The 19,455-nt window shown below is 33.3% G+C and overlaps 1 protein-coding gene across 1 annotated transcript; it reads right to left on the reverse strand.

Annotated features, from left to right (window-relative positions):
* Positions 1 to 12,108: 12,108 nt before the first annotated feature.
* On the reverse strand, positions 12,109 to 15,558 carry LOC112099591. Its single transcript, XM_024187006.1, has 6 exons — positions 15,010 to 15,558; positions 14,027 to 14,525; positions 13,690 to 13,870; positions 13,039 to 13,353; positions 12,846 to 12,951; positions 12,109 to 12,750 (listed from the first exon to the last, which is right to left on the reverse strand). Exons 1-6 carry the CDS (start codon positions 15,556 to 15,558, stop codon positions 12,109 to 12,111), a joined length of 2,292 nt encoding a protein of 763 aa, XP_024042774.1.
* Positions 15,559 to 19,455: the final 3,897 nt, after the last annotated feature.

The following is a 19,455-nucleotide window of genomic DNA, read 5'->3' on the forward strand; positions in this document are numbered from 1 at the left end:
AATATATAAGAATTTGTAATTTAGAAATCATACCTTGAAAATCCGATTTGGCTTTTTCTGTTGAAGTGATTTAGGCTCCTAGATCACGATCCGCCACCACTACGCTTGTTAGATCACGAACTGTCACCAATGATCTTCCAAGTTATGACTCAGGTTCGATCTGCACTTAACGTGTGGGCGCCTTTATCACTACTAAAGCAACTAGCACGAGAAAATTTTTCTCTCAATAATAGAGAGAAAAATCTTTTTCTCTGATCTGTAAAAGTGGCTTATACTCCTTTCTTTAGAGAAAATAAGCCTTTTATATCTCCTTTTAGTGAAAACCCTAGGCTCCAAAAATCCAAAATCAAAACTCACGTTACTTGCTTTTTCTATAAGGGACCCACCTTGTAAAATAACATAAGACCCCTTACACATAAGCTAATTAAATGGAGCCTCCCACTAAATGATATATTTAGGCTTTTGACCTAAATAGCTAGTTATCTTGCTTATTAATCCAGTAGTGGTGCAGTCAATTAAATGAGCTAACCCGGGGATCATTTGGGAACATACAATAGTGGCTACAATAATTAGGCCTGTAATTAAACTAGCCCAATTATTTAATTCCAAATCTACTCCACTAAAAGATTGGAACTGACTTCCATAATTGTATGCTCGAATAATAATTCGTCCCAAGCCACATTGATTTCTTTACTGCACAATCCTTTGTACTACATCGTTAATTAAATTGATATCTCAACTATCCAATCAATTTAATAACATATTGTTCCTTGATACTTACTGGTTTTCTCTAATGATCATTTTCAACATACTAAATATGTTGACACACTCTGGCCAGAGAATTCTATGATCAAGCGCCGAAAACCCATCAAGAGATGTGTTGTACAAATTCTATATTGTTAATCCATAACTCCAATACTCATAATTACTCCCACCAAGATACCGGGTAATCTTGACCACAAGAATGTGTTGTGCCCATTGGTAACTCAAATGGAATAACAATTACAATCATGAAATCATAATTGACTCAAGATTAAGATTACAGTAAAATCAATGCCTATGAGATTTAACAAGTCTGACAGTCATTTCAATGTTAATTAAATCTCATATGTGATTCTGTTCAATGTAGTCGTACTACATTAATAAATTCATACATGATTAAGACAAATCATTTAATGAATTCATTACAGTCTATATCTAAATAAAGTGCACAACTTTATTTATCAACTGCGAACTAAATTTATTTAATCATAAGATAACTTATATTTATGTCTTCTGTGAATCCACATGGTGATCACATAAATACATATAATATGATTAAATGGACTTTGATCAAAATATTAATGCAATTAAGATATTTGAATAAAATACCTCATTAATTTTATTAATCAGAAAAAATGTTTATTACAATTAAATAAACACATATGCTTTTAAAGAGCATATTTTTCCAACAATCTCCCACTAGCTCTCAAAGCATATTTGGCATCTCACGCATGCCCATGGATTCTAAGTGCAAGTTAAAAGGTTTCCCAGGTATGCCCTTAGTAAAAGGATCTGCCAAGTTTTGCTGTGATGCAATCTGAGTAACCTCCACATCACCTCTCTGCACTATATCCCTTATAAGATGATATTTCCTCTCAATATGTTTTTGTTTCTTGTGATTCCTTGGTTCCTTAGATTGAGCTACCGCACTACTATTATCGCAAAATAGTGTAAGGGGTGCAGTTACAGCAGGTACCACCTCAAGATCTTATAGGAACTTGCGGAGCCATACAGCTTCTTTTACAGCTTCGGATGCAGCCACGTATTCAGCTTTAGTTGTGGAGTCTGTGATACAAGATTGTTTCACACTCCTCCAACTAATAGCTCCACTTCCCAATGTAAACACATACCTGGAAGTTGATTTTCTGGAATCCTTATCTGACATAAAGTCAGAATCAGGATAACCCACTAGAATGAGTTCATCACCAGAATACACAAGCATATAATTTTTAGTTCTTTTCATATACTTCATTATATGGTTGGCCGCAGTCCAGTGTTCAGGTCCAGGAATAAATTGATATCTACTAACCATCCCTACCGCAAACACAGATGTCTGGCCTAGTGCAAAGCATGGCATACATGAGACTTCCCACAGCTTCTACATAGGGAACTCGTCTCATTCTCTCTATCTTTTCAGATGTTTTAGGTGATTGATCCTTGGAGAATGCAATTCCATGTCTGAATGGTAATAAACCAGTCTTGAAATTTTCCATGCTAAATCTAGCCAATATCTTATCGATATAGACCGCTTGAGACAAGGCTAAAGTTTTATTCTTCCGGTCTCATAGTAATTTGATACCAAGAATATAACTTGCCTCTCCCAGGTCTTTTATATCAAATTGTTTTGCTAACCAACTCTTTATAGTAGTCAATACTCCTATATCGTTTCCAATTAAGAGAATATCGTCTACATAAAGAATTAGGAAGGCTACGAAATTTTCTTGAATTTTCTTGTACACACATGGTTCATCAATTTTCTGAATGAATCCAAACGATTTAATCGCTTGATCAAATCTGATGTTCCATGACCGAGATGCATGCTTCAATCCATAAATGGATCTCTGCAACTTACATACCATGTGTTCTTGGCCTTTTTGTATAAATCCATCTGGTTGCTGTATGTAGATGTTTTCTTCAAGATGCCCATTAAGAAAGTCAGTCTTGACATCCATTTGCCAAATTTCATAATCTAGCACTGCAGCAATGGAGAGCAGAATCCTGATGGATTTAAGCATATCAATCGGCGAAAATGTTTCCTCATAATCGATTCCCTCTTTCTAAGTAAACCCTTTGGTTACTAATCTTGCTTTAAATGTTTCCACCCTTCCGTCTACTCCTCTTTTTCTCTTGTAGATCCACTTGCACTCTATAGGTTTTACCCTATTTGGTGCCTCTACAAGTTACCAGACTTTATTGGAATACATAGATTCCTTTTTTCTTGATTCATGGCATTTTTCCAAAATTCAACATCTCTATCTATTAGAGCTTCGTTGTAACTAGTGGGATCTTGTACATGTTCATCTGAGATAGCCGTATAGGTTTCTCCCAAAAGCATGTATCTCGCAGGTAACTTAGTTACCCTCTCACTACGACGAGGTTCTAAAAGTGATGGTTGTTCAGGGATAATCCTGTGTTGATCATCTGGTTGTTGTTGTTCTTCCTGTTCTGTAACAGGCATTGAAAGCTGAGCATCAACCTGATCACCTGACAGTTCTTCAAGTATTACCTTACTCTTAGGTTTGAAGTTATTCATATAGTCTTCCTCGAGGGAAGTGAAATGTGTGCTCACGATCACTTTCCTATCTTGAGGACTATAAAATAAACCTCCCCTTGTTCCTTTGGGATACCCCACAAACATACAAACCTCAGAACGTGAATCCATTTTGTCTGCCTTTGGTTTCAGTACATGTGCTGGTGATAATCAAAATTATGTCTACTCAACTAGAACATATGAATGTGAAGTTGAATACCTATAGCAATACTGAAGTTGGTAGTTATAACTTTCCTAAGCCCAAACCTTCCACTAGTATTCAAATAGATAATGATCAGCAATCCCCTGAAACTCTTAGAAAAAGAAAGGTTGGTAAAGGGACTATTACATGTCATTATTTTATTTCTATTTGCAAATGCATGTATTACTACTAATGGTATGCCTGTATATTTTGATTATGGATTCACGTTGATCACTGTATATTTTGATCGGCACAATCTTAAGAAGAGAAAGAACCTGTTAATGACAATTACAAAGAGGACAAGAAGATTTTTTATCATCTAAACTAATATCCTTATTAAATCTTCAAAACAAGGCAGTGTCCGCATATAGTTAAAACTAAAACTACAACAAATATTACAAGACAACACCTCACACAAGTGCCTGATCTCCTTGACATCTTTGATTACACACACAAACATGTACACACACAAGTTTAGAACTTTTTATATGGAAAGAAGTCAGTTCTATTAAAGTATTACTGAGCTTGTGTTACCTGTAAATGTTACCTGACAATTATTACATAAATCATTATATATAATATAATGCCCCAATTCTCCTAAGGTATTTAAGTCTTTTTAATTTTTTAGTGATCTTTTTACCCTAGTATAAAAAGAATAAGAAGTCTTTCCCATTATGAGAGAGAGAGAGATCGACTAAGATGAAAACAAATGATAGAGAGGAAAAAAAATAGATGGAGAGAAAAGAGAGAAAAGAAAAGAAAAAAAAGAGAAGGAGAAGTAGAAAGTCTTCTTCTTGGTTTTGCTGTGAGCAACACATGAGATCAAGTTGCGTTGTTTGAATAGGATATTGTTGAGAAAAGATTTGAGGTAAATATTAATTCTTGGTTTTTATTAATTTTTAATGGAGATTTTGCAGAAAATATGCTGACAGTGTGTTATTTCGAAAATCATTGTAATTTGTATAAATTGATTTTGATTTTTGATTTTGGGCATGTTAAACTAGACATCTTCCATAATGTTTTGAAAGTTTTTGAAGTCAAGTATGAAAACCTGGAATTTCGGATTTCAGTGAAGAACATTGATTACAAAATTATTTTTACCACAGCTAGACTTCTTCAAAAATTATGAAATTTGGATCAGGGATTTTATATATGTCTAGTGTAATTTTGGAAATTTTCATGATTTTTTGGTAAAAAAAAAATTGTATTGTATTTATAAAGCAAGCATGTCCAGAACAACAAACTATTTAACATAATTGATGATGCCTGAAATGTAAATTATTTTCAATAGTTTTTGAAGGAATTAAGCTATGAAACTTTTACTAATGAATTCCTAATATGTCAGCATATGCTCCGTAAAATTTGAGATTTTTCCAATAAGGTAATAATTTATTAAAAATCAGAAAATATGGATGGTTGAGTTTTGGGGAACAAATATTGAGCGCATTTGAGGTTGAGTTTAGGGGTTGTTTAAAATGGGATACTTGAGGATATTGGAGTTTATGATCATAGCTTAATTATATCTTATGAGAATTTTATTAATGATTTTTAGGTTGATGATGTTAATACGCGTTGGTTAAGTGTGAATGCCAAGAGGTAAGTAAACTAGACTTTTAAATGAATCACAATGAAGAGCATATACGTTTGATTTGTGTGAAAAGCCTAGTTTTGATATGTACGAATATTGATTTATATGTCTCTGCCCATGTGTTTATCCCATGTGTTTATCCCATGTGTTTATGTGATGTGTTGAGTGTGATTATGTACATGTGTATATGTATGTGTGGAATTTCATTAGCATAAGCACAAAAATGCATTAAGTTTTCTATGAAAGAGAAAGTGGATTTTAACAAATGCAATTTCTGCTTTATGAGATTTTGCGTTGGGGGCTACCTCTTAAAACTATGCAGGGGCCACCTCTCGAGGGCCGGCATGTCACGAAGTTCAACACATAGTGCAAGTGCCATGCACAGCACAAAGTGCCGCATTGCAGAATATGTATTTTGTTGAAAGAAAATGTTAAAGTTTGAAAGCAACAAAAAAAAAAAAAGGTTTTAATGAATTCATTTCACTATATTTTGAAAAGATCATGGCATATCATCTATTTGCATTATGTATATGTATGTATATTGGTATTAGAAAAACTAGTTTGCTTATTAAGTTGGAAAAATCTGTCAGCATATGCTCCGTAAAATTTGAGATTTTTCCAATAAGGTAATAATTTATTAAAAATCAGAAAAGATGGATGGTTGAGTTTTGGGGAACAAATATTGAGTGCATTTGAGGTTGAGTTTAGGGGTTGTTTAAAATGGGATACTTGAGGATATTGGAGTTTATGATCATAGCTCAAAAAGGTTTTGATGAATTCATTTCACTATATTTTGAAAAGATCATAACATATCATCCATTTGCATTATGTGTATGTATGTATATTGGTATTAGAAAAACTAGTTTGCTTATTGAGTTTTGTACTCATTATAGTTTATTGTGATTTAATTTTCAGAGGTTAGATGTGTGAGAAGAAGGACTTGAATTAAGGATGGTAGATGGTTTGGCCAAATTCTTAAACTATTATGCTGTTTAATATACTTGAGGCTTGAATTCTTATTGGTTGTAAAGAGTCATTTAAATTCATACGTGAGTTGCGGTTAGATTTGCCCTCGAAGTTCGGGCTAGGGTGTTACAAATGGTATCAGAGCCAGGTTCTTAACAAAAAATGTGTAGATGTTTGTGACATCCAGCATCGCTTGGGAAGGATTTTGTAAGGGTGAATAGAATTAGGTCTATGCCAAACCTTTAGGCTATGTGATTTTGTTTTCAAGAAGTGTATGATTTAAGTATCAGAGTAACGTAACGAGAGCGTGATGTGTCTGCTTAAGTCTTTATAAGGATTTATTGGTCATAAATGTTTGAGGTATGGATTTTGTTAGACATAACTAAAAGCAAATTTCGAGGACGAAATAATTTTAAGGGGTTAAGAGTGTAATACCCCATTTTTTTCTAAAGGTATTTAAGTCTTTTTAATTTTTTAGTGATCTTTTTACCCTAGTATAAAAAGAATAAGATGTCTTTCCCATTATGAGAGAGAGAGAGAGAGAGAGAGAGAGAGAAAGATAGATCGGCTATGATGAAAAAAAACAACAGCGAAGTAAAAAAAAGAGAGATGGAGAGAAAAGAGAAAGAAAAGAAAAAAAGAGAAAAAGAAGAAGAAAATCTTCTTCTTAGTTTTGCTGTGAGCAACACATGAGATCAAGTTGCATCATTTGAACTGGATATTGCTGAGAGAAGATTGGAGATAAGTTTTAATTCTTGGTTGTCATTAGTTTGTTATGGAGAAGCATGATTATATATTTGCAATAGAAATAGAAATCTAAATTTTTTTCTTTAGAAAATTTGCTGACAATGTGATATTTCAAAAATGATAGTAATTTGTACAAACTGATTTTGATTATTGGTTTTGGACATGTTAACTAGACATCTTTTAGAATGTTTTGAAAGTTCTTCCAAGCTAATCGGATAAGATTTCAATTAATTACGATTTTTTGAATTCAAGTATGAAAACCTAGAAATTTCTGATTTCAGTGAAGAACATTGATTATGAAATTATTTTTATCATAGCTAGACTTCTTCAAAAATTATGAAATTTGTTTAGGGATTTATTTGAATTTTTTATTTAAGTAACGTTTCTTTTAAATAAATTAAAAAAAGGTTATATTCATCAATTTTAAGAACATATATATACACTACTAGAAAAATGGGCTTTACTGACACCAATTTAGTGTCAGTAATTACTTTTGCTGACACTTGTTAATTGTGTCAGTAATGCTCAAGCCAGAACACACTGACACTAATCTTTGGTGTCAGTGATTTTTGCGTCAGTATTTTGTGTCACTATAGTATCACCACCATAGTGATACTATGATGTTAGTATCAGTTGATACTATTTTTATGTCAGTATTTTGTGTCACTAGAGAGTCACAAGGATAGTGACTCAATCGCGTTAGCATTTAATGATACTATTTACATGTCACTGATTTATGTGACTACAGTATCAGGAATCCACTGACTCAATAACATCAAAAATTCTTATCGTCATTTAAATAATTAGTGTCAGTATTAACGGTGCTATACCGGTTGTGTTTTATTTTTTTTAATGACATTATTCATGTTTATTTTACAATTAAAATAAACACAAAATATATTAAACATACCAAATCTTGTAATGCAATTCACATAATACACATTTCAAATACATCAGTTAAATTAAAATAGTTCAAATACATCATTGTTTGGGGGTAAAAAACAAGTTCAAGTACAAAATTAAGCTTTGAACAAGTAGTATTCACGATAAAGTACTAAATTAATTTCGGAAAATTTAGCCAAGAAGAAAAAACAGATAACAATGTCACTGATTTTGGAGTCACTGATTTTGGAGTCCGCATATGCCTTCATTTTTTTTCCACCTACAAGTATATAAAATCAATTAGCACAGCACAAAAAATAAATCACAGATTTGTTTTAAGGAAAAATAATCATAAATTACTTGTATGTTACCTCGCGATTGTAGGCTGTAATTAACTTGGCAACGTATGTAGCCCACTGATCACGAAGTCGCGAGAGGTCCTTGACAGTGTATTCCTCAACTCCCTTGAACTTTAATTTTAAAACAAGTTATTCACCGAAAATCCTTGACTAAACTACTTAATTATCATTAATTTAAATACATTTGTGTGTTAACAATTAAAGCCAACAAATAAACTCCAACAATGTTACTGTTTTATCCAAAATTATATAGGTAAATACTGAACATCTTGATCATGGTAATTCAAAAAAAAAAACAACTTGTGAACCCCAACAACAACAATATTTGATAGCCGAAGCAACTTGTGAACCCCAACAGTACGCGATTTAATACAAATATGGATGTAGATACAAAACCTTAATTAGGATGACAACTTATCCTCATCAAAGTAAAGTACAAGCAACGACACCATAGCACATCCCCACTAACAACTACTTTGCAACCCAAACAATTGTTTTGTGTTGGGATATGCAGTACATTGTGTATATCCCAAATCCTAATTCATGTCTATATGGATATTCATATAATCTATTCAACAGTATGCAACATAGTCACCATTATAAGTACCCTCACAGTTTATAAAATGCATACAATACGCAATAAAAAGATAACTGTAAAGAAGCACACAGGTGTTTGAGCTGATTCATTTCACAATAAATTAAAACAATATGATACAGTATTGTAAAAATCATTTTCAATACTTACATTATTTTTCAGAACGTTCACATTTGTGATGATATATTGCATGTATTTCATCACATAGTAACCACATTCAAAGCTGCTCGGCTGCCTCGGACACTACAAGATCAAAATTACATTAATTTTTTAGTGTACGTTAACAATAATTAGTTAGGTTTGTCTGATTTTTACCTTGACAGGTATCCATTGAACATTGGCCTTTGTATCAGAATTTAAACTCTGATGTATTCGAATCCCCCTACAATTAAGAGACATAGCTAACGTTAGCAAATAATTAGCATAAGACATAAAAATAAAATAGCATGATCAAAGATACAAATAACAAACTTAACTGATTGACAATCTGCATTAGCTCTTTATCAGGACTACCTTCAAAAGGATCAAGGTAATAGGTTGTACGTCTCACCAAATCAATTGCCAATAACACCCAGTGGGCACTAAACAAAATAAAAATTGTTCTCACACATGAATTACAAGTAAAAGTGATTAATCTACAAATTAAAGAATATTACTAGCAAATGAAAAAGGTTATACCCAGGATTATACGGGAATACGATGACTTGTCCCAATTCTGCCAAGCCTAACAGTTTTGAAATGTATTGAGTCCTGTCTTTGAAACTGACCCTTGGATATAGCTTCTCAAAAAGCCCAAACTGAACTGGTTTAGTACTTCCATTGCTCTCCATCTCCTCATACAGGTGTCTAAGAGGAAACAAATATATATAACGAAGTAAGTTTGAATATAGGAAACAAAATAATAGGGCCAAGTTTACTAAAACATAAGTTATGATTTACCGTACTTGATCCATATGTTAATGATGCAGTTGGAGACCTCTTTAAACTCGATGATTTCAGCACAAATCATTTTGTCCAAGTGTGTTTCCCAAATTTCACCAAAGGTTGCTGTGTCATGCCGAATCCTGATCAACCGAGGTAAAGAATTCTCGATGAACATGGTAAACATGTTCATATATTCACTCCTGTCATTCTTTCTTGATCGTGCTGCTGCCCGTGTATTCTTCACACGTACATTGAGGTCTTTTGCTGCTGGTCTGATGACTCGGGGTTCTTTTTTGGCTATTTCTGCTGGTCTGATGACTCTAGGTTCTTTTTTGGCTACTTCTGCTGGTATGATGACTCTGGGTTCTTTTTTGGCTACTTCTGCTGGTCTGATGACTGGTGGTTCTTTGTTGGGTACTTCTGCTGGTCTGATGACTGGTGGTTCTTTGTTGGGTACTTTGTCATGACAGGAGAACTGCCTATCTAGTACTTTAGGAGTTAGTCGAGGAGATCTTCTCGGTGTGGGCTTTGAAGTAATTTCACAGTCTACTTTTTCGGGGGTTTGTTGAGGAGTTGCTTGGGAAATTGTGGTGGGACTGTCCTTGATTTTACTCTTCACAGATTTTGGAGTCGACTTACCCGATGGGAAATCAGCCTTTGCAATAATCAAAATACATACCATTACTAGTAATACATGCATATACAAATGGAAATAAAATAATGACATGTAACAGGCCATATACCTTTCTTTTTCCAAGAGTTTCAGGGGATTGTTGATCATTGTCAATCTGAACACCAGTGGAAGTTTTGGGCTTAGGAAAGTTAGAACTTCCAACTTCAGTATTGCTGTACGCGTTTAACCTTGCATTCATGCGTTCTAATTGAGCAGACATGAATTGGAAACTCTCTTGATACATCTTTCTTTCTCTTACTAACTCAGTGGCATCAGGGACATGAAAGTACATAGATGGGGTGACGAATTGCCCCACTTCTTGCACCCTACTTCCATTTGGCTGCTTCTGAAAAGCTTCACCTAGAATGTCATGTGACCCTTGTGATTGGAATGTTCCTTGTTCAACATGACTCTTCAGCTCATTCTACAAAAAAAAAATATTGTAAATCCGCAATTACGAGTACAAGACATCAGCTAAACTAAACTAATATCCTTCTTGAATCTTTAACAAAAAGCAAATCCATATACAGTTCAAATTGAAACTACAGAAAATATTACAAGACAACACCTCAAACAAGTTTTAACCTTTTAATATGCGAAGAAATCAGTTCTGATGAAATCTTACTGAGTTTCTGTCAATTGTAAATGTTGCCATACAATTATTACAAAAAGCAGTATATATGTACGTTAATATCTACCCCCACACACACATATTATAAAGAAAATTCATAAGAATTAAGTATACAAGTGACTTACTATTTTCTCAGCAATTGGCATCACATCAGAAGCATATTTGCCATCTCGGTCTGCTCGTGCCATTAACCAAGCTTCACTGCGATCAATCTCCCGCTCAGAAACTCCACTCTCCTTTTTCTGTTACAAGGTGACATAAAACATAAATAATTGATTCTATTATATTATACGCATTAGATTACTTATGTTACTGTAATTACTCCATATTACCACACTTACTTTTCTATACAACATGCCACCATATCCTGTGCTACCCAAGCGATGGTTGTAGACATTCTTTGCTCTTTTGTCTTTTGCCTTCTTACTTTTTTCCTGCACAAACAGTTTATATGAAGAACAAAAAGTTACCACTGATTATTAGTAACTACCAACAATTAAATCAGGTAATATTAACAAACAACACACCTGAAATTGTTCAGACAAAACTTTGTCAACAAAAAGTTTCCAATCTTCTTTTTTAATGCTTGGATATTCAATAGGAGGCAACCTTAGTGACTTTCGATCGTCCTTGTTAGGTAGAACGAATTCAGTTGCCAGTTCACAACGAAAGTTTCTTGATGCAACCCCCATCCACTTTAATACTTGGCTTTTGCATTTCAAGCTCAATTTGAATTTTTTATGTCAACCAATAACATGGATTAGCAACAACTTTAAAAAAATCTGGAAGTTATATAAAATCTTTAAACATACTATGAAACAAGAAAACAAAACCTGAAAATGAACCCACAAAGTTTCCTTCATCTCCAGTGGCACACGCCTCCAATCATCAAGTAAAATTGAAATTGTTTCACGTACAATGACTCCAATGTAACTCCTAAGATCATTTCTTCCCTTACCAACCGGAACACCATAAGAATTGTACTCAATTGCAGCTTCATGACTAACTTCTTGTTTTTGCAAACCTTTTTTTTTTGTTTGTTTTCTTCTCCTTGGTCTTCCGTCGAGCTCCGGAAGAGTGAACTCAACATCGTCAGCCATCTCCTACAATCCTGAAAATGATTAAAATAAATAAGTATATCATTTAGATTAATAAGTTAATACAAGAGCAATAGCATAAAATGAAATAAATAAATCACTTACTGGAAAACTTTGAAAATTGGTGCTGGAAACTAACTACAATAATACATTCACTGATTTTCTAAATCAATATCTATTGGAATAGCATCACAATCTTTTCTGTCATAAATTCCTTCATCATCTTTCTCATCCAACTCACATACTGGAAGTTTGTTAGATAATGGAGAAAATACATCCACGTCTTCACATCTTTCCCCATTTAACTTATAAGCTTTGTCGGTCACTGAACAAACTATTGATTTATTATTCTCTAGCTGGTCCTTTACATAAAATACTTGCTTTGCATGACAAGCCAGAATAAAGCAATCAGATTTATAGCCAATCCGATTTAAATCAACTACAGTGAAACGTAAATTGTCAGTGCAAACCCCTCTATCATCTACCCAATCACACTTGAAAAGTGTTTTTTTAACCATTAGATAATCAAGCTGCCAAATCTCATCAATGACTCCATAAAACGTCATGTCTCCAAAATGAGGACTTTTATCTTTTGAGCTTGAAATCTGTAGAGTGTTAGCAACAACCCTAACACCACTATTTTGGGTCACACGATTACAGTCCCAGTCCCTCGTTGTAAAATTGAAGCCATTTATCTCATAGCTAGAGAAGGTCACCACGCTTGAGCGTGGTTTGTTTGCTAACCAGCACACTATTTCGTCAATCGGCACATTATTTGCTTTATCATGTGCCACCTATAAATTAATTTAACAAGTACAGTAATTAGTAACATGTAGAAAAATCTTGTTAAGTTTATATCCTATATTGTATTTAGTTAAGTAATTCTAACCTTTGCTTGTAACCAACCAGAAAATGTTCGTATGTGTTCATTTTGCAACCACAGATTTGTTTTTGCCTTATAGGGGTTTCTTGATGCCAAATAATGCATATGCTCCCTACAGTGAAACATATTAAGATTTAAAAACTAGTATATTAATCTAATAATACAATAGTAATATTTTTTTGAAAAATTAACAACTTACTCGATATATATTTGGATTTCAGGGGTGTTCATTAGAACACACCGGTGTGCTTGTGCCAACAAAGGATCATCAACCACCTTTATGTTTGCACCTCCCAAAGGCTTTTCGATAGATAAATCAGTTGGACAACCAGTAGGCAGCCCAATAACATCACAATTTGAGAGGTACTCAGCACAAAATGCAAGTGCTTCTTCTGCAATATAACTTTCTACAATACAACCCTCAGGGCGGTAGCGATTACGAACATAATCCTTGAGAGTTTTCATTTGTCTCTCAAAAGGATACATCCATCGAAGATAAACAGGCCCACATAACCTAACTTATTCAACTAAGTGGACTGTTAAATGGATCATTATGTCAAAAAAGCTAGGTGGGAAGTACTGCTGCAGTAAGCATAAAGTGATTACAAGTTCCTCTTGCAATTGGTCAAGAGTATTAGGATCTACCACTTTACAGTACAATGTATTAAAAAAGAAGCACATCCTGATTATGGCCGTTCTCACATTTATAGGCAAACAGTTTCGAATGGCTAGTGGTAGAAATTGTTGCATCAATAGAAATTGTTGCATCAAAGTATGACAGTCATGGGACTTAAGGCCTTGAAGCCGACAATCATCCATTGAAACAAGGTTTTGGACATTGGACGAATACCCATCAGGGACTTTCACACTCAGCAAGGTTTCACAAAACTGTTTTTTTTCTTTTTTACTCAAAGTATAAGGAGCTGGAGGTAGGACTTTGTTTTTTTTGTTTGTTTCATCAGGAACTAGTTTTCCCCTGATCTTCAAAGACTCAAGATCTTTTCTAGCATTAATCCCATCTTTTGTTTTGCCTGGTTGATGAAGTAATGTGCCATATATGTTTTCGCACACATTTTTTTCAATGTGTATCACATCTAATTGATGGCGAACTAATAAATGCTTCCAATAATCTAATTAAAAAAAGATTGACTTTTTTTTGTACAATTTTTCAGTTATGTTCTCATCACCACCACCACCACCACCGCCATCATGTTTCCGCTTTTTGGCCTTCTTTTTCCCGAACTTAATATCTATATCTTCCACCATATTAAAGATTTCCTCACCAGACAAAGTTTTAGGAGGCTCATTCCACTCTTGCTTCCCATTAAAAATCTTTTTCAGTTTCCGAAATAGGTGACCGAGTGGTAGAAAGCGGCGATGGCCCATATATGACATTTTCCTACTATGTGGCAGCCAACATGCACAAGTGTCTATCCCACAAATTGGGCAAGCATAATAGCCCTTAACAGTACAACCAGAGAGGTTTCCGTATGCTGGAAAGTCACTAATTGTCCACATCAAGACAGCCCATAAATTAAAGGTTTCTTTTCTATAAGAATCATAAACATCAATACCTACATCCCATAGAGTTTTTAAGTCCTCAATCAAAGGTGCTAGGTATACATCTAGATCATTTCCAGGTTGTTTAGGGCCAGATATCAAAAGTGACAACATCAAAAACTTTCTCTTCATACACAACCATGGAGGAAGATTATATGTTATTAATATAACAGGCCAACAACTATAAGTAGTGCTAAGTGTACTATGTGGGTTAACCCCATCAGTTGAGAGAGCTAAACGGAGATTTCTAGGTTCTTGTGCAAATTTTGGCCACTTATTGTCAATTAGTTGCCAGGCTGGTGAGTCTGCTGGGTGGCGAAGTTTGCCATCTCTAATTCTTTTATTAGCATGCCATGTTAAATTTTGAGCTGTTTGTGGTGATTAAAACAATCTTTTCAACCTAGGAATAGGTGGAAAATACCATAATACCTTTTTAGGAACCCCTTTCCTAAATTTTGTTGAGCTATCTTTTTTTTTTTTGATACCTAGATGCTCCACAATTTGGGCATTTAGCAAGATCAGCAAATTCATTCCTATACAAAATGCAGTCATTTGGACATGCATGTATTTTTTCATACTCTAAGCCTAGCACTTTCATTGTTTTCTTAACCTCGTACATTGACATAGGTAGAGTATTATTATTTGGCAAAATATCAGCAAGGACTTCTAACAAAGCAGAAAACCCTTTATCGGACCACCCATAGTTCCCTTTCACATTGTAAAGTCTCATTAAACTAGATAACTTTGAATGTTTTGCACCCAGGTACAAAGGCTTTTCAGCATCTTCAAGCATATCCTTAAAAGAACTAGGATCTCTATCACAATGCTCGTAAGCATCTTCGACCATGTCAATTATATTACTGTAATCATGACATCTAAATCTTTGACTATGTGAATGGTCTTCACAGTTTGTAAATGTAGATTTAGAGTCAGTCTCACCATGCCAAGTCCAAACAATATATCTTGGGAGAAAACCTTTTTCAAATAAATGATCCTTCACTTGTTGAGGAGTATGAAACTCCATATTACAACAAAAGGTGCAAGGACATCTAATTGACATTCGATTTTCAGCATTCAAAATGGCAAAATCTAAGAAATCAGCAACTCCAGAACGATACTCTACAGACAATCTATCACAAGTTATCCAACTTCTGTCCATTTCAAATATTTTACCTGTTCACATATGTAATGTTAGTTTAAGTTTAATTAAATTGCATGATTAATTTAAAGTTCAATGTTATTATGATTATAGTTGTAATAATAAACTTATAATTCTGGAAAATCATTAATAGCCCTATAAATCATTAATTATAATAATAATTTAGACAAAATCCTGAAATTGAAACAAAATAAGTTTTGAAACTTAAATAGGAGATTAATAGGTAAGATGGGTGCTAATGGCTTTTTAAGTAGTCGAACTAATTCATAAGTCAAGTAACATGCAGAACTACTTTAAAACAAGCATTTCTTTATTGAATCAAACACAAATCATCAACTTTATACAATCTCAAAATACTCACAACCACGAACTTAATTAATTCATATCATAGTCATTGTCTCTATTACAAATCGTCCAACCAAAACAGAATAAATAAACAAGTAGGATTATATAACAAAATTTGCCTCTCTTTACATGAAACAGAGATGTAAATAGTTTGTAACCACTAAATACACAGTCATTCAGCTAATATAACACCCAAACAATCATCTCCTAATCACAAAGGCAAAAGCTAAAATCAAATTTCATATTTTAGTACATTCAAAATCAACTAACTTATTGCTCAAAGTTAAGAAACAGAGCTAACAGTTTATTTCAGAAACTAAAAAAAATGCACATTCTTAGTTTTAAATAACAATGACAGTAAATCACATGCACAAAAGTTCGAAACTGACCTCAAATGTGGCAGAAAAAACTGAGTCGCAGCAGCAAGTGTTTTGAGTTTAAGTAATGCACCACTTAAAATGCCTGTATTTTTGGACTGCATGTGAGTGAAGATATAGAAAAATAAGAACAAAAATTTCAAGTTACGAATAAATAAATAAATAAAAATATTTGGAAAACAAAACCCACCAGGGTTGCACGACTGTTCAATTTCTGAATATCTGAAACAACCCAAAAATAAAAATTCAAAAATATTATTCATAAGCCAAATTAAAACAAACCCAATAATTAAATTGCACAAAAAAATAAAACATTCCGCCATTACCAGCTGATAACCTCCTCTACAGTTCTTTCTCTGGACTTAACTTGTCAGGGAGAATGAGATTACCTGAATACCGAACCGATGGTGCCACTTCACCCCTTGTCGATGGCTTTTACTTGCTTGCCTAGTATAGCCACAGGATGGTTAAGTTGGAGAAAAACCCCTTCGATAACAAGCGATTAGGGTTTTGGTTTGTGTTTCAATTTGGGGAAAATGGAAAAACGAATCAGAGTTTTAGGTTTTCATTATCTATCCAAATTAATTGAATTTAATTTGTAAATGGATAGTGCAAAACAGAAGAGATCGAGAAGAGAAAAACGAAAGCGAAAGTGAACGATGAAAGCAAGATAGAGACAATCGATATAGTCTAGATGGGGAGAACAAGTGTGTTTTATGTTATTGTTATTTATATTTTCATTTTTTAATAATTTAAATATTATTATGACTTTGACTCATCGAGATTTGATGGTCTGTGCTCCAAACATTAAAGCTTTAAATCTTAGAGCTCCCAGGTTCGAGTTGGAGCTAAAACAAAATTTTTATGAATTTTTTTATCATTGATACTTTAGTGTTAGTGATTTTTGATGTTTAGTTTACTGACACCCTAGTATCATTAATCCCTGATTCCTATTTGTCAAAAGCGGAAAATGGTGCATATGTACATAAGTACTGACACTTTTTACAAAGTGTCAGTAACGAAGTGTCAGTAAAACTCATTTTTCTAGTAGTGATACAAGCTAGAGTTGGCAAAATTTGACAGGATCAGAATACCTGACACGACACAACTTGAATAAATGAGTTTAGGTCGTTGAATTTGACATGATTATTATATAGGTTAAGTCTAGGTCAATACAATTTTGTTCTCTGTCGAGTTAGGGTTCAAACATTTGACCCATTAATGTGTTCAACGACACAATTATTAAATGAGTAATTGTGTCGTGTCAACTTGAGCCTTCGAACACAACCAACTAAAATATGATATTTTTGACTTTAAAAAAAAATAATTATAGAATACATTCTTAGTTAAGAGAAATAAAATAAAACCTCCACTTAACCTACCACGCTAAGTAGTGGTGGGCAATATCAGGTTTCGATTGGATTTCGATCAACTTGATCGAATTTTGGGTCAATTGACTTAGGAAAAAAGTCGTCCGAACTTAACCCAACTTTTGGATTTGATCTGAAATCTAATTGGATAAATAAGAGGGTTAAGTTTGGATTTGGTCGAATTAAAAAAATAGGGTTGAATTAAGATTGCATCGGGATAGGATTAGATGTGAAATCAGATAAACAAATACAAACACCCCACCAATCAAAATGGCATAAACAAACATCCACATGATCGTCTTATCGTACAAAAAGACAAATCAAAGTCTTATTATCGAGAAATTAAGCTTTGCACTGAATAAATATAATTCAATATTACTAACAAATATAATTCAATATTGACTTGCATTGCATTTCAAACAACATAGAATTCAATACAGTGATAATCCAATTTAAAAACTCATATTGCAGATAAAACAAGGAGAGTACCTTTTAAACATTTAAAAAAAAAAGAAAAAGGCAATGCTTGGATGTTATTATCGATATAGAAGAATGAAGGGGGAATCTTAGATTCAGTCTAATAACATGATCCGTTCACTAATTAAATATCAATCAATGTAGAACCCAAGATTCCTAAAAGCAAAAAAAAAAAAAAATTAATAAAATTTGTATCAAATGAATTTATAAAAAAAAAAGAAAAAGATTAAGTCTTTGATGAAGAAACATGAAAAACCAAAGAGATTGAAGAGAAAAATTACAAATGAGGGCAACCCCAGATGGAAAGTAGAAGAATCTAAGATCTAAAAGAAGGCATAGTAAGAAATGAGGGGTGGTAATGGTGGCTATCGATTGAGATGGAGCAACCTGCACAATGGTTGCAGTGGTTGGTGGAGGAAGCGCTTCAGTGGTCGAGCTACAGAAGGTCATGCTGGCATGTTACGAACTCGCAATGACTTGGTTTTGCACGGTTACGTCGGTGACTGTTGGCTATTGTGCTGTCTGCGTTGCCTTGCCACCATCTACGTCTGGTGTCTTCGATCTGTGTTTGGTGATTGCTACGCTGCATGTACATGGTGTGAGTTCAGAATTGAGTGGTGTGAGAGAGTGAGTCATAACGGAAATATAGTAGAACCTCAATATATTAATACTTGATCAATTAATAATCTCTATTATACAATATATTTTCACTATCCCGACTTGGACCAATGGACTAAATTAATAATTTCGATAAAGTAATAAGATAACACTTTTCTAAGAAAACCTTATATAACTTTGTGGTCTCATTCGAATCATAAATTAATAATTTGCTGAAATTACAAATGAAGTTGATTGTGATATTTTAATTACATAAAATATGACCATTGTTACTTTTTTTTCCTTAATTTTTAATGTAACATGAATATTATTTAGCTAAGTAAACATGTACAATATATTTATTATTTTGTTTAATTGAATGTATAGTTTAATTCATATTCAATATTGGAAACAATTCAATGAATGTTTAATTATTAAATGTTAATTGAATCGTAAATAACTCTGTAAATAGATAAATTATTAATTTATCTATTTTTTAATATCTTTTTTAATTAATAAATTTTATATGGTTTGAATCCTATTAATTTATAGAGGTTCGATTGTAGATTAGCCGATTAAATTTAGATGTTTAGATAAGCTTTGTTTTTTATATTTAATTTTTTTTAATCCAAATCAACCTGATTTAAACACCATCCGATCATAAACCATTTGTGTTGGATAAAAATGCCATTCAATCTGACTGGCACATAATCTGATATGATCTGAGCTTG

Source organism: Citrus clementina, unplaced genomic scaffold (assembly GCF_000493195.1).
Source record: "Citrus clementina cultivar Clemenules unplaced genomic scaffold, Citrus_clementina_v1.0 scaffold_3, whole genome shotgun sequence".
Taxonomy (NCBI): domain Eukaryota; kingdom Viridiplantae; phylum Streptophyta; class Magnoliopsida; order Sapindales; family Rutaceae; genus Citrus; species Citrus x clementina.